Below are 22,783 nucleotides of genomic sequence, written 5' to 3'. Positions count from 1 at the left end.
ATAAAAAAGTTATTAATTAAAAAGATGAATTAAAAAAACTTACAAAAATAAAATTATTAATTAAAAACATTAATTAAAATTAAAAAAATGTTCTTAGAAGAAAATTCAAACTTGAGACTCAAATGATGAAATCACTATTATTTGACCATTTAATTAGAGGAGCTGACTTGTCAAAAGAAGCGTTTTGTAGAAAACACACACTTTTTTCAAGACGTATTTTTAATTTTTCTCTTTAAATCTATTTCCTTAAATTTCGGAAAAAATTACCTAAAACCCTCATTTTGTTTTAAAACCCTCATTTTGTTTTAAAATTGACGTACTTACGTAATTAAATATCGATATTGTTGTGTAGGTTTGAACTCATTGAAACATATAGAAAAAGATTATGAATAATTGTGAGCACTCAAAAAAAAAAGTCCAAACAATGCCTTACTTATGATCATAATTCTAAAAGATTTTTTTCTTATCCAAACAATGCTTAAACGCTTATGAGAAATTATACTTGAGCAGGAAATCCCATCATCTACTATTTGTATCTTCTATAATTCCCACGCCATACGATCAAGTCGGCTTCAGCTAAAAAGTGTATGATTATGGTTTAAGATTAAGAGTTTTTTGTTAGATGCCAAATGTTAAGGTTATAGAAGATTTGGTAAAATTAAATACATCTTGGAAGAATCTTCTTCGATCAATTCGATGTTTAGATAGAAGTTTGAGCAAAATTATTTAAACACATCAACACAAAAGATAAAATAAAGAGAGAAATAGACACAAATTCGACAAGTGATAGAGAATCAACATATGATATTTATCAACATAAATTGGATTTCGCAATTACTCTATGGAGCCTCACTCAAAAAAATAATTTTAGTTAACAATTCATCTGGTACAATCCTTAAACAAAGAGAATGTAAATACACACCCAAATGGATAATGTTAAATCCAAGGGGTAATGTTGAATCCAATTTGTGATAAATCACTCTCTCCAAATATCTCATATTACATACAATATATTTTCATAAAAATCCCTAAACAAAGAGTGTGTAAATACACTCCCAAATGGCTCAAGATCTACCGCCTATTTATGGGCTAATACAAGAGTTCATTTAACAAAATTTTGATAGACTTTAAACTCTCATTTAAAAGTTGAATATATCACTTGAATTATCTTGAATATTTATCTCAAAATAAAGACTTAGACTCCGTTTGTTTGCAGGTAAAATGTTTTTCGGAAAATGATTTCTGGAAAATAATTTCTTGAAAAATGATTTCTGGAAAATGATTTACTTTTCTGTTGTTTGGATGAATCTGTGTAAAATATTTTCTGTTGTTTGGCAGATTTCCTGAAAATATTTTCCTGAAAAGCTGTTTTAATAAAAATTTATATATTTAAGAATTTATTATCTTTTCTTTGTTTGATTGAGTTTACTTTATATATATATATTAATAAATTTATATTTTAAATTGTTTTTACGTGTATTGCAATGATTTATTTATAAATAAATAAATCATTTTAAATATATAATAATACTCAATTATTAAATTAGAATATTAACCATCATAAATTGAAAACAACCAAAGTCAAATAAAATTATTTGTAATTGTGTTATAAAAAATAAAAAATAAGGATTGAATAATTATAAATTAGCTTCCAAACCATAATTAATACTAGAAATTAATAATATTATCCAAATACATAATTAGTATTACACCACATGATAACAACAACATTATCCAAGTGCATAACTAATATTACACCATATGATAACTAATATTACACCACATGATAACAACAATATTGTCCAAGTGCATAACTAATATTACACCACATTAAAAGTATCAATATCTTCAACCTTGAGAAAATTTTTGAAGCCAAAATTTTTTATGCTTCTTACTTTTAACTAAAAAAGCTTTTGCCTCAGATTCATGACTCACTAAATAATCAAACACAGAACAAAGGAAGTCATCATCAAATCCTTCTACCTCCATTGACATCACTTCTTCGTAAAGATGTGGTGTCTTATCCACAGTAAATTGTTCCAAAGCATTAGCAATTTTGCCAAGTTGTTCACCCACAAATTTAATTTGTTCATCATTGACACTTTCGTGAGCCTTTTTTCTTTTACGTTTGGATGTGCCAGATGAAGATACATTTGTTCTTACCTCTTTAGTCGCTTCATTCTCGCAGTCTATAGGCACTGAATCTATGTTATCATCATCCAAATCTATGTCAGCAAATGTTCTGGCAAAACTCCCTGTTGCCATATCTTTGCCAACAACCAAAGCCATTTCATCATAATGATCAATGCTTTTATTCAAAATGGCTCATACTTCTTGTGCGCCTGTTGGATATTATACAAAATTAGAATAACAACTAAAAAATAATTGAAATATACTTACCATATATACATATATTACCATTACTGCTACATCATATGTCGCTCTATCACATGTGATCATTTTCATGTTATCATCCCATCCAAAACCACTTTCACCCCGAATTGTGCATATAATCTGCCACTGTTTTTTTACGATCCTCAAATGATTTTCCACATGTTTTGCATCGCATTGGACTTGAAATTTTTCAGAAATAGCTTCGACAACTCGATTAATAGAAACTGCTTTGAAAGTATTAGAAGGCTTATTTCCTTTCTGGGCCTCCTCTGCTAAAATTTCAAGAAAAAGATGTTACATCGGTTTTGTCCACCTGAATTGCTTGGAGGTCCCTTCTTTGTTGCCCTTACCCATTCTACATTAATAATTGTCATTGTCAATCATTTCAATATCCAACAAGCTTAAAACATAATAAACTCAATATCTAACAAGCTTGAAACATAATCAATATCTAACAAAATCAAGACATAATAATTTCATAATCCAACAAATATAATAAACTAAAATTTTAGAATCCAACATTAACAAAAAAAAAACAATTTTAATACTAAAACATACATAACATAGAAACAACAACCCTAAGCCCTAAACCTACCTAATATTTCTAGCCATATAATCAGTCCACATAGTTTGTGCAATTTCATCTCTCTTAGCAGACCATTCTCTTGCTTCTTCTCTTTCTTCTCGCTCCGTAAAAGTTGATATTATCAAATCAGACTCAGGCTCCTCGTATAATCCTTGATTAAGTAAATCACTAGGATCAACTCCCATGATATGATTATGAATGATGCAACAAGCCAAAACTATATCTACTTGAGTTTGAAAATTTCAAAATGGTTCAGCATCTAATACACGAAACCGTTTCTTCAAAATCCCGAAAACACGTTCAATAGTGATTCGTAATGATGTATGACGAAGATTAAAGAGTTCCTTTGCATTTTCAGGCCCCTAGCACTAAACTCTTTTAAGTGATATCGAACACCACGATATGGGATAATAAATCCATTACGGATGCCATATCCAGCATCAGCAAGATAATATTTACCTACAATTTGACAAAACATAATTATTACTAATAAATTATGAGCTTACTAGAACTATTTGGTATTTAATGTTGTATAATTCTTACCTTCCGGAATTCTTAATCCTCTTGGGCGTGAAAGTGCATCACTTAAAATACAAGAATCATGTGCACTACCTTCCCAACCAGCTAGATCATAGGAAAATTTTAAATCAAATGTAATGGTAGCCAATACATTTTGTGTCGTCCCCCCTTTACGGCTACGAAATCTTCCTTGAATGTTAAGTGGAACGGATGCACGACCATGAGTTCCATCTAATGCTCCAATACAATCTTTAAAATAAGGATAAAACCTTGGATTGTTTCTGATTTCATTAGGAATTGACTCATCAGGTAATCTAATAATTAGCTTATACAATTTCAAAATAGCTCTCAATACAACCCTAAAATAACGGTGATTTGTCTCAGTTGATCTATAATATCTAGATCCTATCACTCGAAACCTTACATTATGACCAATTATATGTAAAAATATAACCACTTGCTCCCTAATATTCACCGATTTAGTTGATTGTAACAAATTATTTATACTAATAATATCACACAAATTAAAAAATACAATCGGTCTCATCCTTATCACATCAATACAATGTTGGTCACCACTATATAAAATACTATTAATATAATTTTCTCTTTCATAATCTCTATTCACATGAGGGTGAGAAGTAATTTCCTTCCTAGTTTTTAATTTTTTAATCCAGAGAGCCCCAAAAGCTAAAACTGAAGCCACGACTCCGAAAATTGCATGATGTTGATTACGATCCATCTACACAATACCACATAAATATTGATCACTACAAAAAATACGTAAACTTTTCATAAGATCACATATATGACTAAAATTACCATGACTAAAATGCATACATATATATAAAGCTTCTCAAGTAATGACTAAAGTTACCATGACTAAAGTTACACTTATACATTTCTTTTAAGGTTGAGTCTTCTTCTTCTTCTTTTTTTTTTTATAATCAAAATTTGCGGCGCTTATCAGGTAGTCGCGCTGCTCCAGCGGATAAATATTTTGCTGGAGCGAAAAACTACTTTCCTTGCACAAATCAAACTAACATTTCTTTATACTTTATCCAATCTAAAATCTAAAATATATAATAAACTTAAAAGTCCTAAAATATACTAAAAACTAATTTATAAAATAAAGTGAAATTCTAAAATCCTACTAAAATAAAAAACAAATAACTTTGATATGAATGCTCCTCCAAAAGAAGCTCTTCCCACTTCGCAAGGCATCATTTTTGCTTAATTAAATTTTTTAGGATTTGACCTTTGGCTATTGTCTTCTTTTGTTGCAGTGTATTATCTCAACTTCTCATTTCACATAACGTGTTTCTCAATTTCTTTTTCATTTTTATCCATTTCTCTTCGAGCTTTCATCTTTTCTTGCTTTTGAAAATAAATCTTTTTTATCAAGACTTCAACTTTTATTAACTTTTGAGTTTTCACAAGTCGTTTCTTTTTTCCTTCACCAAGAACAAAATGATAAAAGTTCATGAGATTAATTAATTTTTGTAGTCAAGAAAACCCAACTTTGAGTAAGGTCAAAGAAATCATTCAGCAACAAAACTCCAATTTTGAAGTAGATACATAGTCAAAATCAAGAAAACAAAGTAAGCTATTATTTTCAAGAATAAAATGTTTTAAATGATAACTAAGATAAGACGCATAAAATTGAAGAAAATTTATTGGATTTAACCCAAAGAAAACAAAAGCAGAGTAATAGTAGTTTTCAACATAAAAACAATGAGAGAAGACCAAGAAACAGTGCAGAAGAAAGAATTAAGCACGTTACTGGATGATTCTGTCATATTTGGCATCTTTATTAATGAGTCAAGCAAGAACACTTAGCATTACAACTCTCTTCTAATTTCGAATCATGATATTTGCACATCAGATTTTCAAATCTGTTTTATAAGAAGAATTCAAATTTGCTTTTAACATTTCCAGTTGGTGGCAAACAAACGGAGCCAAATAATGCCACACAAATATTTGATCACTACAAAAAATATACAAATTGAAAATGTGCAATGCCTCTCTAATCATTCAATTCGCACAAATAATTGTGCAAAGTAAATAAGAATCAAAGTGCAAACATACAATTAATCATATAGTGATAAGATTAAGATAAGAGAATAGAATAAAGATTTTGTTGATAGGCAAGATCTAGCTTTTGTGGAGTATGACCAAAGACATGAAAGACACAGGAATCAGCAAAGGACAATATGTTAATCAAAGGCAGCCAAATGAATACTTTGGTCACATGTTTTTGCTAGATGTTAAGAAGGAAATGGGCAACCAAACTGACCAGATTAAGCTACAAATGCATTGACCCATAATTTTTTTATCGTTCAACCAATACTTTGGTGCTCATGTTGCCACCACACACAAAAATGAATATCTATTTTGGGTCTTAAGCAAAAGATTTTATTGACGAGTGTAAGACATTTTACATTGTTGGACAAGAACCTATCAATTCCTTACTTTCATGGACCGTCTTGTTGTTAGCAATCCACATAGATTGGCAAGAAAAAGCAAGAGAAGAAGTGATTGAATTGTTCGATCACCAAAACCCGCATCCAATGATAATTTAATTTTTATGTTTATTATAAAATAAAATAAACATTAGTTCTAAAATTATAAAGCCAAACAAAAACAACAAAGTGAGAAACTGGGACTCATATTATATGAATGAAGGAATGCTTGAAACAGAATATGCAATACAAACAGATATACATATTATACTTGTTATGGAAGGGTTTCAATTTTATTTATTAATTCTACCTTCTCAATAGCAATGGTCTAACCAATTCATCCTTTTGATTTCATGTACATTAAAAGATGACACAATACAAATAAATATACATATTATATGAATAAATGCTGAGCTTCAGGTTCTGTCTTCTTTTCTTGATGTCCTAGTTATCATTGATAATGTTAAACTACAGATTTTATACCATTGTTCATGTAGGATTAAAAGAGAAGTTTAAAGATACTTGAGTGTATACATCAAGAAGGAATCTACTCATTCTGTTTTTTAGTCATGCTAAATATATACACATATATATATTCTTATGATGTGACTCCTATTGAAAAATTTAAGTTACTGTTAGGCAATTTAAGTTACTTGGTATGCTGTGTTTCTCTTAACTTCTTTAAGTCTTTCACCATAAGAATTAAGGTTTGTTTTATTCTTATGATTCATCTACCATACAGTTCATTTTAAGGTGCCTACTCTGATTAAATTCAAGATCCTATGAGCAGAGTTGTTTCCTCTTCTTTTGTGACTATATTAAAATTCTCAAAAAAAGATTTATTTGCAGGAAAAGTACGAGAAGGCTTTGGCTTCTAATGCTGAAATGCAGAAGAGGGTGGTTATGGAGAATCAATGTTGCAGGCTACCTTGCAATATGAATCTGGCCAAGCTAAACCACAAACTTCACAGTGAGAAATATTTTAAGCAGCTTTCTTTTCTAACATTCACTGGTTTACATAAGAAAAAGACAATTCTAAATATCCCAACTCATATCTCCATTTTTATAGTTTCCTTGTATTCAAAATATTTTTATGAATTTTTCAATTAGCTTGATGTTGATGAAGAAAACCATGAAGCAACGTAAAATGCAAAGATCATATTTACTTTGATCCAGCTATTTAAAAAAACTTGAATTTAGTCTACATAACAATGGTGTTAGAATTGTTCTTCCATTATACATTAGTTTAGTCAACTTGAATTTGATATGGCAGGGAATACATAATGTTGAGAAGCCTACAGATGGTAAATCCAACCAAAGTGCAACGGAGGAAGAAACTAACACCAAAGACAGAGAGAAGAGCTCTAGTTAGGAATAGTCCTAGTGCCATTGTTATCCTTTAATTTTGTATTGGTCTTCCATTTTTCCTTGAAAAAAAATGATCTAAAAATGACTGAAAAAAAACCTTTCTCTACTGCTTGCAGAGACTTGTTAAGGTTTGGGCAGACATTTCCAAAAACAACAAGCACAAGAATCAAGCACATTTGCAAACAAAACGTGGCACCAGATTACATTTTCATTGCCCTGAATCGATAGAATTTCCCAAACTCAAAAAAAATAAAAATAAAGAAACAAAGAAAGGCATAAATTTCAGGCATGAAATCAGTTAAAATTTGGACAAGTAAAGAACAAGAAGAAAAAAATAGCTTTTTAAAAGAAGATGCCATACCTTGCGAAGAGGAATGAGATCCTGAGACAGAGAGAAAGATAGGAAACGAAATAGCAGCGTGTAAAATTTGCCTGAGAAGAGAAGATATGTGACGGAAATTGGGAAGAGGAAGTTGAAAAAATATTATAAGAAGTTGAAGAATGGAAGAAGAAGAAGAAGAAGACTTACCTGGATGAAGAACGAGAGATGGAAAATGTCTTACAGAAATGAAATCGGTAAGACATTTTCCCCAAATTGAAGGTTATTTTACCCGTGTTTGTAAAACATTTTACATTTGTAAAATGTTTTCATGCTTCCAAACACCGTAAAAGCAGGAAGACATTTTCCTTGCTTCCAAACGGACCCTTAACAGACTAAATAAATCAACTTAATCATCAAATAAATAACTTCAAATATATAATGTTTGAGATGAGATTATTGATCATTTCTCCTTCTACTCTTTCCAATTTCGACCAACACCTTTCAAGATATAATAAAACATGACTTAAACGATTATTTGAAGTAAAATATGTTATCTTTATGAAATTCAAAAATAGGAAAACTAAAGCCAAACTTGTCTTAAAAAATAATATTCAATTTTATTGAATGCCAAATATGATATTATAATGTGGGAAAGAATTTTACGAAGGAAAGCAAAGTTACTTGTAAGTCATATGACCCAGAGGGAAAAAAAAAAACAAAATAAAAAAGGCACGAGGATATCATAAAGCAATAAAGTAGTTGAAAGTGTTCTTTCAATATAATTATGTAGTGTACTCAATAGAATATTGATGTTAAGATTTGTAATTCATAAAATGTAATGTTATGTTAATTTTTTAATGAAATATGTTTAAAATAAAAATTATTAATAAAAAATAAATTATATAAAAATCATCTAATTAAATAAAAAATACAATTTGGTGTATAAAATTATGATAAATTCCTTCGTTAGAACTATTATATTGCCTATAGTGATGTACGATTATGGGTGGACCTCATGCAAATTGTTGTATGCTTGTAATAGTGCAAAAGTATTGTTCAATATCCAAACCGACACCCATGATGATATGATTGGCGAACATTAGGATAATATAGTTCATTTCTCCCATGAAATTTAACACTATGAAGGTGATTGAGGTTCTTTGATTATCGTGAAATATCTTAGATATTGTCAGAAAATTTAGTTAGATCAATGTCACTCAACGATCTAAAAATACATTGTCGAAATTTTATTTTTTGAAAAGAGGTGGTCGACTTTTATTTAAAAACGAAAATAGAATCGCCACCAATATTTTTTATGAGGTGTGATCGAATCACCTCGTAAATTTGATCGTTTTAATAAAATATTTTGATTTATTCAAACAACGATTTTAATCTACGAAATTTGAGAAAACGGGGAGTTAGTTACATGCAAGGAAGGATTAGCACCCTCGTCACGCCCAAAATTGATACCTAATTGATTAATTAATGTCTTAATGTCGAAAGTTAAAATTTTGAAAAGATTTGAAAATATGATCCCTCTTTATTATTGTTCATTTTAAATATGCTTGAATCAAATTGAAACGAGCATCAAAGGCCTACTCGTCTCGCGATAACAATATGCCACATCCCGTAAGTTAGGATGCGATATTTGAGCCATCGAGAATAAGTTTGCTTTTAATTTTCATTGAAATTCAAAAGGGTATTTGACTATTCAGGTTTAGCGAGAAAATCGAAACCCCGTAAGTTAGGGTACGATTTCTCAAATTTCCAAAACACGAAATATTACCTTATTTTGAAAAATTTTCCTTTTTTTTTTGAATAATAGCGAATACAACATTTAACGATGTGCATTCATTTTGTTTGGAGTAAAATAAAACAATCTATATGGGATAAATACGTTGGAGCTAAATTCATGATGCGATGACATGAAATAAAAATATAGTAATGAGTAGAGGTGTGCATGGGTCGGGCTGGGCCGGGTTGGGGTCAAGCCCATAAAAAATTCCTGCCCGTTTTTAAGGCCCGGGCCTGGCCCAGCCCGAAATATGGGCCTGGAAATTTGTCCAAGCCCTGCCCGGGAAAAAAATGGTAGGCCCGAGCCCTGCCCGGCCTGGCCCGGCCATATTAATTTTTTTTCTTTTTTTATTAAATAAAAAACTTTAAAATATAATAAATCAAATACATTTAAAAACATAAAAATAAATATTAAAACAAAAAACAAACAAAAAATGATATTAAAATAAGTCTTAAAATAATACATAAATTAAAAATATAATAAAAAGTAATTATATTAAAATTGAAAATTTGAAACAAATTAGAACTAAATTAAGAACCAAATTATATTAATAACAAAAGTTTTACAATATAAAAATAACATTAAAAACAACAAAAAGAGTAAAGTCAAAATACTAAAGTTACTAAAATTAAAAATAAAATAAAAAATAATATTAAAATTGGGTCGGGCCAGGCCAAAAAATCTTACCCGAGGCCCGACTCGTTTTCTAAACGGGCCTCGTTTTTGTTCAAGCCCATTTTTCAGGCAGGCCTTCAGGATTGGCCGGGCCGCCCGGCCCATGCACACTTCTAGTAATGAGCATGGAACAATAATACATGAATACAATATTATACAAGTGAATGACAATGATATGAAAATACGAATGAACGAATTATAATACACACAATGGCAATAATCACATAACATATGTCACTTAAATACCAACATTAATAATCAAAATAATGAAATAAATAACATAAAAAATTTAAAATAAATAATGAGACAATTTTAAATAAATAATACATAAAAAATAAATTTAAAATAGATATTATAAAAAGCAATTTAAAGTGAATAGTATAAAACAATTTAAAATAATTAATATACAAAACAATTTAGGTTGAAAAAAAGAGTCTTGAGTCTGCTACCCTAGCACGTTTGGGTCTGCCGCCTTTGGCAAGGATTCTATGTTTTTTTGTTTACTGTTTTTTCATTTGTTTTGTTTTGATAATTGAAGCGCCTGGCACAGTGGTCTCTCATCTACAAGAAAGCCAAGATCGAGATCTACCCCTGTAGTGATGGAAAACGAATTAGCTTATTTGATGATTAATGATGAAGAAGATGCAATTGTTCAAATACAAACATATCTGCATAGAACAGGAGAGAATTTACAAATTGTGGGTTGTTTTTTTGACAGCCAGTATAATCCATTTTCCAGCAATGAAGAGTACTTTGGCGAATCTGTGGCATCCTGTTCGAGGAGTCCAAATCTGAGATCTGGCGGAGAAAATGTATTTGTTTCAATTTTTTCATATCATGGATTTGGAAAGGGTTATCAAAGGATCTCCATGGACTTTTAACAATCATTTGTTGGTTCTTTATAAACTGCAATGGGGGGAGGATCCATTACAAGTGCCTCTAGTTCTAACACCTTTCTGGGTACAGATCCATGATATCCCTATTGGCTTATTTTTTGAAAATTTAGTGATACAATTAGGGAATTTTTTAGGTGAATTTCTGAAATATGATGAAGCAAATTTGGCAAAAGAAAACAGAAACTTCATGAGAATTAAAGTTAAAATTGATGTAAGATGTCTATTGAAGAGGAAAAAATAGATTCTATTTTGTGGGAGGCGTTCCTATGTTAATTTTAAATATGAAAGACTGAAGCTATTTTGTTTCTTTTGTGGACGATTAGCCATAAAGATTCTTTTTGTGAAGCAAAGATGGCTCTAGGCGTGGAAGTTGCTGATATGGGGTGGGATCTTTTGTTGCGAGCTCAGTTTTGAAAAGCTATGGCTATGAATAGCATTTGGCTTCGTAAGGAAGGAGAGGAGAGTGTGAGAGTAATGGGTGAAAATAACGTGATCTTAGATAATGAACAGTAGAAAACGCAAAGTGGAAGGAGGCTTGGGAAGGCTGTGGATCCAGTTCTCAGTCTTAATTTAGAAAGAGGGGCATTAGGTGGAGGAAATCAGATGGGACTCGCATTGGCAGATCCAACCCATATTGCAATGGACCATGATCTAGAGGATGAAACATTAATAGGTGAAGAGGGGAAGAAGAGATCTAGAGGGAAAATAGATGAATTACCTGAACAAGATGATACTAACAAAGTAATGCCAATAAATAAAAGGATGATGGAATTAAATCATTTATCATCGATGGCTGCCAAGAGGCAAGCCGACTGGGTGCAATGAAAATCCTAAGCTAGAATGTCCGTGGTTTAGGGAGCCCACGGGCAACTTGAAGACTTCGGCACTCGCTGAAGGTCTATAATCTCAAGTAGTCTTCTTTATGGAGACTAAGCTTTGTAGAAAGTAGATGGAGAGAGTTCGATGGAGTTATGGTTATACAAATGGCATCGGCGTTGGTTTAGAAGGTACTAGAGGAAGGTTGTGTTTGGCATGGCGAAATGATACTAATATTACGCTTCAAAATTTTTCTGGAAGACATATTGACGTGATAGTAGAGGAAAAGGAAATTGATGTTAAATGGCGCCTTATAGGTTTTTATGGATCCCCGTATGCTCAAGATAGAGAAGACTCATTGGATGTTTTGAAAAATCTTTATAACGATGAAGATATCCCTTGGTTTGTATGTGGGAACTTTAATGAAATTATGTATAGTTTTGAAAAAAATAAGGGCTGCCTAGAGATAAAAGAAAAATGGAAAAGTTTCAAAACACACTAGAGGAATACCAATTAAATGATGTGGGGTTCACTGGAAATTGGTTTACTTGGGAGAGAGGAAATTTTCCAGAGACAAACATTCAAGAACGACTTGATAGGGGAGTGGCTAATGAAAAGTGGTTGTTAATGTTCCCCGAGGCAAAAATTCAGCATCTGGTACACTCTTTTTCAAATCATTATCCTCTTTTAGTAGTCACAAGAAGGGAGGAAGAAAGGCAAAAAGGAAATAGTTTTAAGTTCAAAGCTTGGTGGACATTGGAGGATTCTTTTGTGGATGAAGTAAAAAAATTATGGGGAATTGCAGCAGGGGATTTCTTGCAAAAGCTGAAATTTGTAAGTAAGGGGTTGAAAAAATGGGCTAGGAAAATACAAATGAACAGGAAGAGGAAAAAATAGTTTCTAACAGCGAAATTGTCAGAATTGATTGAAGCTGAAAGGGATGACACGAATTTAGCTGAGATTATTGATATGAAGATTCAATTAAATTTTGAGATAGAAAAGGATGAATATTATTGGGAACAAAAAGCTAGATTAAATTGCCTGAAATTTGGAGATAGAAATGCAGCTTATTTTCATAGCCAAGCTACTCAGAGGAGAATGAGAAATCAGATTATCAAGCTGCAAAATGAAGAGGGAAGGGACACAGAAGACGTAAAGGAAATGGAGAGTATTGCTAGAGCTTATTTTCAGAACTTATTCACAGCTGGGAATACAACTATATATGAACAGTTAATCATGGGTATTGATCGTTATGTTTATAAGGAAGATAATAGAAAGCTCATAGCGCCGTACACTAGAGAGGAAGTGAGGGAAGCTTTGTTTAGAATGGGATCAACAAAGGCTCCAGGGGAGGACGGATTCCCAGCCCTTTTCTATCAGAAATGTTGGACCAGATCGTGCACGAAATAAAATGAGACGGGATTTTAAAAATAAAAAAGACAATGAGGCGAAATTGAATAAGAGTGACAATGCGTAGGGAGTAAAACAGTAAATTTCCCATTTGGGCCTTGAAAACGTGCGGATCTTCTGCTAAACGGGCAGGTCGCGCGGGTTACCTTAAACGGTGCCGTTTTGGCGCTGGTGACCTTGGTACAAAACGGCACCGTTTCGTGCCTCCATTTAATCCCAATTTTTTTAATCATTCATTTCAACCCTCTTTAAAAAAAACTAAAAGAAAACCTTTGAAACCCTCTCATCCTTTCCTCTTGTCTCCGGCCGAAAGGGTTCTTGGCAGTCCACCGCGCTGCAGTCGTGGCCAATGGCTGGCGTTGAGCGAAAGGGACTTTTTAGCCCCGCTTTGAAGCGCCTTTGAAGGCTAAGCCACCAAAACCCGAAGAATCGAAAGGAGATAGAGCTTGACTCCCTTTTGGGTTTGATTTCGATGACGGAGAAGGACCCTCCGGCGTCGCAACCGCGGGGAAATCAAGTGAGTCTCTCCTCCTTCCCCTTTAGTTTATTTTAAAATAGATTTGCTAAAAAAAAAGGAAATACAATAAACAGACAATAAAAGAAAATGAGAAAAGAACCAACAAAAAACCTTTTAAACTTCAGTTTTTGTTTTATTGATTTGCTTGTGTGCGTTCATGGCCTTTTTATTAAAATAACCCCTTAATTTTAATTAAGTACCAAAATGACCCACTTGTTTAATTAAATACCAAAATGACCTGAAATCTACAATAAAAGTTGGTGGAGCCAAATTATATAGTGCCACCAACTTGCCACGTCAGCAGGGAGCATAAAAAATTAATTTTTGGGTGGAGCCATGTAGAATGGCTCCACCTGTATAAATATCAGGGAAATACTGAAATTTTTGAAAACATGGAGGACTTCAAAACAATTAACCATTTTTCTGGTGGAGCCAACTTAAATGGCGCCACCAGATTCTGCCATGTCAGTCCTTGTTTTTTTTTTTACTTTTCTTTTGTCTTTTTTACTTTTCTTTTCTTTTATGTATTATTATTAACTTTAAAAATTTTTAAATATATATTTAAAATATTTTATTAATATATATTTTTTAAATTTTAAATATATATTTTGAAATTACTTTTTAAAATTTTAAAGATTATTTTTAAATATTTAAATATTTTAAACTTTCATATTTGTTATTAGTTTTATAATAATTTAAATATTATTTAATTTGTTTTATAATATTTTAAATGATGATTTTTAAATTATTTTTAAAGATATTCAAACCATTTTTTAAATTCTATTTAAAAGTTAAAAATAATATTTTATTTTAAAAAGTGAAATTTGAACTAATAAAAAATTAAAAAATATATTCCAATAGGAGAGTTAAAAAAATTATTTTTAAGTCCCCATTTTTTCAAAACTTGCAGTATTTCTAGAAAATGAAAAATATTTTTAAATTTTTTTATTAATTCAAATTTCACTTTTTAAAATAAAATATTATTTTTAACTTTTAAATAGAATTTAAAAAATGGTTTGAATATCTTTAAAAATAATTTAAAAATCATAATTTAAAATATTATAAAAAAATTAAATAATATTTAAATTATTATAAAACTAATAACAAATTTGAAAGTTTAAATTATTTAAATATTTAAAATTTAAAAAAGTAATTTCAAAATATATATTTAAAATTTTAAAAATATATATTAATAAAATATTTCAAATATATATTTCAAAATTTTTAAAGTTAATAATAATAAATAAAATAAAATAAATAAATAAGAAAAAAAGACAAAAGAAAAGTAAAAAAAAAAGGACTGACATGGCAGAATTTGGTGGCGCCATTTAAGTTGGCTCCACCAGAAAAATGGTTAATTTTTTTGAAGTCCTCTCATGTTTTCAAAAATTTCAGTATTTTCCTAATATTTATACAGGTGGTGCCATTCCACACGGCTCCACCCAAAAATTAATTTTTTATGCTCCCTGCTGATGTGAGAAGTTGGTGGCACCATATAATTTGGCTCCACCAAATTTTACTGTAGATTTCAAGTCATTTTAGTATTTAATTAAAAAAGTGGATCATTTTGGTACTTAATTAAAATTAAGGGGTTATTTTAATAAAAAGGCCGTGCTTTCATAGAAGAAATTACAAAACAATTTCTCTTGGGCTTTATAGCCGAGAGAAAAAAATAATGTAAAAAATACAAACTTTTTTTCTTTTTTGCTCTGCTGTTTTTCTATTATTGCTGCCATAGTCCTTTTATTTTACTTGCAGGTACGACTGGTGACATGGAGCAGTGGGTACAGAGGCGAGCTGGAGGCCGTACGGAGGCTAGGTTGCGGCGCACCTAGCGTAACCTAGGGTTTCTGAGGGTGTCTAAATGTTGGGCCATAAATTGGGCTTAGGGATATTATGTTTTGGGTCTTAGGCTTGGGTTCATTTTTGTTGATGGGTCATTTGGGTATTGTAATTGGGCCATGGATTGTTTAAAATTTTGGACTTTATTTAATGTATTTTTATTTTATTTTGGGCCCGGATTAAATTGACTCATTACACACATAAATGTCATGTTCGTATGCTTTTAACAATAATATGATGGTAATAGCGTCATCAAGTATGACGTGCACATAGAATGTAAACATTTAACACAATTATAATTAAAATAGCTTATGATATTAATTATATTAATCAAATATACATATACCAACAAAGTATAAATTCATATGTATATTGCTTAATTTTTAATTGAATTTTAATAAAGTATCTCATACGATTTGTGTGATCCAAACGATTGCTCAATCAAATATTCATTGTAACTACTATTATTAGAAAAAAAAAACACTTATAATGTAATATGTTTATTTATTTCATTGATCACTTATTGGGATGCTCGGTATAGTGCTTTGTAATAATAAAATTGATAAACTCATAAGCATGTTTTGTTCAAATCCAAATTGATGAACCATGGAAGATATATTATTACGGTCAATTAGATTCAATATGGTCAACTAGATTCAATATTTTATTTTTAAATTAATAATAATGTGACTAATATTTTAAATTAAGCAAATAGGGGGACTTAATTTTATCATTTCAAATACATAATTATATATCCGTATTCAATAATTATATTAAACTTTAATTAAATCTAAAATTCAATCAAATTAAACCTTTAAATTAAGAACCTACACTCCTAATATTATCTTCTCTATACACAAAACTCGAATATTTGCTTATAAAGAAATATGCAGCCCTCATGGCTCGAGCAAACAACAATCGGTGACCATAATTAAATTTCAAACTTAACTAGACCAGGAAATTTAGACCTATAGGTGGGTTGAAACGCACACGTACGACGGCGTTTTTAATAAAAAATACAAAATTGAGTTTTTCTTTTCCTTGCGGAGGAAGACAGAAACAGCGAGCGTAACGAAAATAAAATCCACTTTGTTCCTAATACGACCTCCATTTGGGTCGTATCGAAGCCACAGAGAGAAAAAACTGGAGGGGGAGCAAAGGGATAGTGGAAAGAGACGGCGCAAAGCAAAATCGAATGAACCGGTGAAATAAGAAAAAAAAATTCTCGATTTGTTTCTGATTTATCATTAATAATAATCTTGAAGAACAAATTAAATTTAAATTTAAATTTCTCTTTTGCAACGATTGTAATTGCAAGTTTTGGGTATGTCGACGAGCTCTTCATCAAATGCTTTGCTTTTCATTTAAGGATAAAAGAGAGGAATTATTTCTGAATATTTGTTTGTTTTTAATTTCTTTTATCATATGAGCATCTTAGGTTACTAGTTTGGGCAGGAATTTGACTTAATCGAATCAATTACGGAATTATACATTTTCTTTTGCAGTTGAAATTGGGGGGCGAAATTGGTGTGTTGAAGGAAGAATATATCGTGATTTTGATTTGTTTATTTATATGATGAGATTGTAGCTGAGGTTTTTTTATGGTAAAATTTGATGGAGGAAGAGGAGGATAGGATATTGTTGAGTAGTTTAGGTGTTACGTCCGCAAATCCTGAGGATATCGAACAGGATGTATTAGCCAAGGTATCGGCTCTGATCTCTGTCATCAATTCGATTTTAAAATGTTACTGTTTTGTTGATAATGCTGATGAGGTGTGGAGATTTTGACAGTGGATAATTGTGTTGAATGGCAGGCGGAAAACAATGCTTTGGATGGTAGTGAAGTAGGAGGGAGCACCGAGGAGGAACCGGCCGATAAGTTGGAAGGGAACAACCCATCATCATCGGCCAGCCAGGTGAAACTCTTGAATAAATTGAGGGCTGTGGAATTCGAAATTGATGCTGTTGCATCCACTGTTGAAGAAAGGAAAGTTGTCACGAGTGGTGACCATGATGCGAAGGATGAGCATGTGGAGGAAGGGAAAAGAGAGGATGATGATGAAAGTGCTATGCAGTTGCGTTCGCGTGATTCAACCCTTCAACGTGCCTTAGCTACTGATAGGCTAAAGAGTCTCAAAAGGACAAAGGCTCAACTTGAGAAAGAACTGTCAGGGTTACTCAAAGAAAGTTCGTCCGAGGGTGTAAAGCATGACAAGTTGATAGAAGACCTGGTGAAGGAAGAGCCTAGGCTGAAAAGGAAGTCAAAAGAAATCCAAAAGCCTAGCAAAACTAAACAAAAGCGGAAGAAATCAGTTTCTTTTAATGATGATGTTGATTTTGATGCAGTGTTGGATGCAGCATCTGCAGGATTTGTGGAAACTGTAAGTTAATCATGGTTCCTAATATTCTGTTACTTTTTGGCTTGCGAGACACTTTTTAGTTAGGGAGAAGGGATTAGATGGTTATTACATATGTCTGCAATATATATATATAGATATAGGGAGAAGGGAGAATGCTGCTAACACCATACTATTGCTGGCTTAGGAAAGGGATGAACTGGTGCGGAAGGGAATATTAACCCCTTTTCATAAACTTAAGGGATTTGAGCGCCGTCTTCAACAGCCTGGTACATCAAATGAGCACAATGTTCCTTATGAAGAAGATGAGAAAGATGATATTGTTTCTGCTAGTGTTGCTAGAGCTGCAAAGTCGATATCAGAGGCTGCACAAGTTCGCCCATCAACGAAACTACTTGATCCTGATGCTTTGCCAAAGCTTGATGCACCCACCTTTCCTTTTCAAAGGCTAAAAAAGTCTTTAAATTTTTCTCAGTCAAAAGAAGTAGGGGAGAATAAAAGCTCAAAACGGAAAAAGAAGAGGCCTTTGCCTGACAAGAAATGGAGAAAGCGGATCTCTCGTGAGGAAAGAGATATGGAAGTGGGAGGTATGCTCAGCTTAATTATTGCTAATTGACAAGGCATTTTTTGATTGCTTTAACCATGATCTCTTTCTGAGTTTGTTCCTGATAGTTGTGAAACAATCTGGTTATTATGAATGATTGGGTGTAACTGTTTGGTTTTTGTTGAACATATGCGGTTTGCATTTTCAGCTGAAACTTGTTTTTCTTTAATGTAAATTTCTTAAATTTTGTGCAGAAGATGTGAGGGATAACTTGACTTCCCATGATGAAGAGGAAGACCAAAAGGGCACGGAGGATGTGGATGATAATGACCCTGTTTATGTAACACTTGAAGGCGGGCTAAAAATCCCTGAAACCATTTTTAGCAAGCTTTTTGACTATCAGAAAGTGGGAGTACAGTGGATGTGGGAACTACATTGTCAAAGAGCAGGTGGGATCATTGGGGATGAAATGGGTCTTGGCAAGACTGTCCAGGTCTTGTCTTTTCTTGGAGCTTTGCACTTCAGTAACATGTATGAGCCAAGCATTGTTGTCTGCCCTGTAACACTCTTACGACAATGGAAAAGGGAGGCACGTAGATGGTATCCAAAATTTCATGTCGAGATACTACATGATTCTGCTCAAGATCCTGCTTACAAGAAGAATCAAGCCAAATCTAATGAAGAAAGTGACTATGAAAGTGAAGGATCAGTGGACAGCGACTATGAAGGGAACTTGTGTTCTAAAAGCAGCAAAAAATGGGATTCTTTAATAAATAGAGTTTTGCGGTCAAAATCTGGGTTGTTGATTACAACTTATGAGCAACTCCGATTGATAGGGGAAAAGTTACTTGACATAGAATGGGGTTATGCAGTTTTGGATGAAGGACATCGAATCCGAAATCCAAATGCTGAAATCACTCTGGTTTGTAAACAGCTTCAAACAGTTCACCGTATAATAATGACTGGTGCACCAATTCAGAACAAGCTTAGTGAACTATGGTCATTATTTGATTTTGTTTTCCCTGGGAAGTTGGGTGTCTTACCTGTATTTGAGGCAGAGTTTGCAGTCCCTATATCTGTTGGCGGATATGCCAATGCTTCACCATTACAGGTATCAACAGCCTACAGGTGCGGATCATGTATCTCTAAAAAATTCAGTTTATTTTTAAAACGAGTTGGAAGAAGTAGAACCTGTTGCTGCCTTGGGTTTCTTGTACTGAAATCTTTCATTGTTCGTTATGATTGTTTTCTGAAATTTTAAATTGGATAATGTGCAGATGTGCTGTTGTCCTCCGTGATTTGGTCATGCCATATCTACTCCGGCGCATGAAGGCTGATGTGAATGCCCATCTGCCTAAAAAGGCAGAACATGTACTTTTTTGTAGCCTTACTGCCGAACAAAGATCTGTCTATAGAGCATTTCTTGCTAGCTCAGATGTGGAACAAATACTGGATGGGGGTAGAAATTCTCTTTACGGAATTGATGTGATGCGTAAGATCTGTAACCATCCTGATCTGCTTGAGAGAGAACATTCCTGCCAGAATCCAGATTACGGAAATCCTGAACGGAGTGGGAAAATGAAAGTGGTTGCCCAAGTTCTCCAGGTTTGGAAGGATCAGGGCCATCGTGTCCTTTTGTTTGCTCAAACACAGCAAATGCTTGACATTCTTGAAAACTTCTTAACTACAAGTGGCTATTGCTATCGACGAATGGATGGACATACTCCTGTAAAACAGAGAATGGCTTTAATAGATGAATTCAACAACTCCGATGATATATTTATTTTCATTTTGACTACGAAAGTAGGTGGTTTAGGAACAAATTTAACTGGAGCTAACAGGGTGATCATCTTTGACCCTGATTGGAACCCGTCAACGGACATGCAGGTATCTTTTGACTGACTTCTTTTTCATTGACATAGTGTTTATGGTATATAATACATGCAGATATTTCTATTAGAATGTTAACTTTTCAAAACTGTTGCGGGTGATGGCTTTCACCGCTGACAGGCAAGGGAGCGTGCTTGGCGTATTGGTCAGAATAGAGATGTAACTGTTTATAGATTGATTACTCGTGGAACAATCGAAGAGAAGGTGTACCATCGGCAGATTTACAAACATTTTCTTACCAATAAGATACTGAAGAACCCTCAGCAGAGAAGGTTCTTTAAAGCTCGAGACATGAAGGATCTTTTTGTTCTGAATGATGAAGGAGAGAATGGGTCGACCGAAACATCTAATATTTTCAGTCAGTTGTCAGAAGATGTAAATATCGTTGTTATGCAGAAAGATAAGCGGCATAAGCAGGAACATTTGAGAGCAGCTGGTTCTCATTCTGATCATGGTGCTGGTAGAAACGGCAATAGCTCAAACGGCAGTCATTCAAAGAGGAAAGGAAAAGAAAAAGATGATCATAGTGATGGTGAAGTAGATGAAGAAAAAAATATTTTGAGGAGCCTTTTTGATGCCCAAGGAATACATGTAAGATATGTCTCTCTATCTAACATTAACATTTTCATGGAGGTATGTACTAGGATTTAGATTGCATTTTGCCCCCTCTACTAAAAAATTGAGTAAATTAGTCCCTATACGTTAAATCAAAGCGCAAATTAATTTTTTTTGTTAAAAATTTCATCCATTTGTGCTGTTAAACATTGGTAAAACTAATGGAATAACTAGACAGTAACACGTGGCGCATCATGTGTACCTTATGCTGATGTATATGGATCAGTGTCTGACAGTAGAAATGTATGAAATTTTGTCTGACCGTAGAAATTGATGAAATTTTTAACAGGAGAATTAATTTGCACTTTGATTTAATGTACATTGATTAATTTACTTATTTTTTAAGTAAAAGGGCAAAATGCAATCCGATTCTTGGGCCTTCATGGTACTTTTACCACAATTTTTGGTTTTATTGAATATATTCATGTTTAATATAAATTTATTGATAAATGGATTATATTAATTCCATTGATTCTCATAAAACATTTTTCCCACAATTTGTTTGTTTTTCTTTTTTCTCTCAAGAGTGCTGTGAACCATGATGCCATAGTGAATGCCAATGATGAAGAGAAGGTGAGGCTTGAGGAACAGGCTTCACAAGTGGCACAAAGAGCAGCGGAAGCATTACGACAATCACGAATGCTTCGAAGCCATGATAGTATTTCCGTTCCTACTTGGACCGGGAAATCTGGAGCTGCTGGTGCACCGTCAGCAGTTCGAAAGAAATTCGGCTCAGCTTTGAACACTCAGTTAGTAAAACCCTCAGGTGAGTCATCTAGTACCGGCATAGCAGCTGGGGCCGCTGCCAGCAAGGCATTATCTTCAGCAGAATTGCTAGCTCGAATCCGTGGAAACCAAGAACAAGCCATTGGTGCTGGACTCGAACATCAGTTCGGATCAGTTTCAAGCTCGTCGAACACCACAAGACCCACCATTAGCAGGACTTCTAGGTCCCGGTCATCTTCTAACTCATCCAGCGTGCAGCCTGAGGTACTAATTCGTCAGATATGTACATTCATACAACAAAAAGGCGGAAGCACGGATTCAGCCAGCATCGTGGATCATTTCAAGGACCGAATACCATCAAACAATCTGCCTTTGTTTAAGAATCTATTGAAGGAAATTGCTAAACTAGAAAAAGATCCGAACGGATCACGTTGGGTTCTAAAGCCAGAGTATCGGCAGCAATAATTTGTTTATCCCGAGACTTGTTGCTTCGACAGCATTCATAACAATTCTATGTTCACAAGCAGTTTGAACATTCATGTCTGGCATCACGATCGACGTGGTTATGGCAGTAGTGTATGCAAGTCCCAGGGGGGAAATGGAGAGAGGATGGAGTCGGCCTATAAATTTTTTGATGCACTTAATTTTTCACTACAACAAATGTTTCACTGTATAGCGTAAACCACAGTTTCTCCCCTGAGGTATTTTGTTTTGCTATTTAGCTGATCCAAAAGGAATTGTAGGTTTATTTTTTAATATTTCGCTTTTTTCATTTTTCTTAAAATATGTACGGCATTTGTGTCTAATGCAAAACTGGACATGATTCTCAATATATATTAAAATCTTGAAAAATAATTGATATGGGATACATATTTATATTCGATATTTACATCCAAAATTATGGCTTTGACCAGAGATTAAACCAGTAAACGAATTTAACCTTTTATTAAATAAATTTATCCATAGGAGGGTTAATTATATTTCGACGGGTAGGATCCAAGTTTTTTATAATATGGATATAGATCGTGTTTAAAATTTAATCGTGTTTA

The 22,783-nt window shown here is 32.8% G+C and overlaps 2 protein-coding genes and 1 long non-coding RNA gene across 10 annotated transcripts; 2 read left to right on the top strand and 1 right to left on the bottom strand.

Moving 5' to 3' along the window:
• Positions 1-1,626: 1,626 nt before the first annotated feature.
• LOC107927344 (uncharacterized) lies at positions 1,627-8,218 on the bottom strand. Of its 5 annotated transcripts, none has more exons than XR_005899870.1 (4): positions 7,859-8,127; positions 7,691-7,761; positions 2,419-2,749; positions 1,627-2,342 (listed from the first exon to the last, which is right to left on the bottom strand). XR_005899870.1 is itself a non-coding variant. In XM_041074988.1 (4 exons), exons 3-4 carry the CDS (start codon positions 4,239-4,241, stop codon positions 3,261-3,263), a joined length of 897 nt encoding a protein of 298 aa, XP_040930922.1. In that variant the 5' UTR covers positions 7,691-7,711; positions 7,859-8,213; the 3' UTR covers positions 2,370-3,260. The 5 variants fall into 5 exon arrangements, 4 of the variants coding, with proteins under 4 accessions (XP_040930922.1, XP_040930919.1, XP_040930923.1 ...); XM_041074988.1 differs by lacking the exon at positions 1,627-2,342 and adding an exon at positions 3,524-4,241 and having other exon boundaries at positions 2,370-3,439; positions 7,691-7,711; positions 7,859-8,213; XM_041074985.1 differs by lacking the exon at positions 1,627-2,342 and adding an exon at positions 3,524-4,241 and having other exon boundaries at positions 2,370-3,439; positions 7,859-8,208.
• Positions 8,219-13,501: 5,283 nt separating this feature from the next.
• Positions 13,502-15,777, top strand: LOC121204683 (uncharacterized). Its single transcript, XR_005899869.1, has 2 exons — positions 13,502-13,760; positions 15,519-15,777. It is a non-coding gene; the product is annotated as an uncharacterized lncRNA (long non-coding RNA).
• Positions 15,778-16,650: 873 nt separating this feature from the next.
• On the top strand, positions 16,651-22,589 carry LOC107927455 (protein CHROMATIN REMODELING 8). 4 transcript variants are annotated; one of them, XM_016858509.2, is made up of 8 exons: positions 16,651-16,805; positions 17,108-17,306; positions 17,417-17,983; positions 18,147-18,546; positions 18,758-19,631; positions 19,781-20,390; positions 20,514-20,984; positions 21,534-22,589. In XM_016858509.2, the coding sequence occupies exons 2-8, from the start codon at positions 17,217-17,219 to the stop codon at positions 22,197-22,199; spliced, it is 3,678 nt and encodes a 1,225-aa protein (XP_016713998.1). In that variant the 5' UTR covers positions 16,651-16,805; positions 17,108-17,216; the 3' UTR covers positions 22,200-22,589. The 4 variants fall into 4 exon arrangements, with proteins under 4 accessions (XP_016713998.1, XP_016713997.1, XP_040930918.1 ...); XM_016858508.2 differs by having other exon boundaries at positions 16,667-16,926; XM_041074984.1 differs by having other exon boundaries at positions 16,667-17,306.
• The last annotated feature ends 194 nt before the right edge of the window (positions 22,590-22,783 follow it).

This window comes from Gossypium hirsutum, chromosome A08, assembly GCF_007990345.1.
Source record: "Gossypium hirsutum isolate 1008001.06 chromosome A08, Gossypium_hirsutum_v2.1, whole genome shotgun sequence".
NCBI lineage: Eukaryota > Viridiplantae > Streptophyta > Magnoliopsida > Malvales > Malvaceae > Gossypium > Gossypium hirsutum.
Note: the sequence above shows the minus strand (reverse complement) of the source record. Positions and strands in the feature narration are given on the sequence as shown.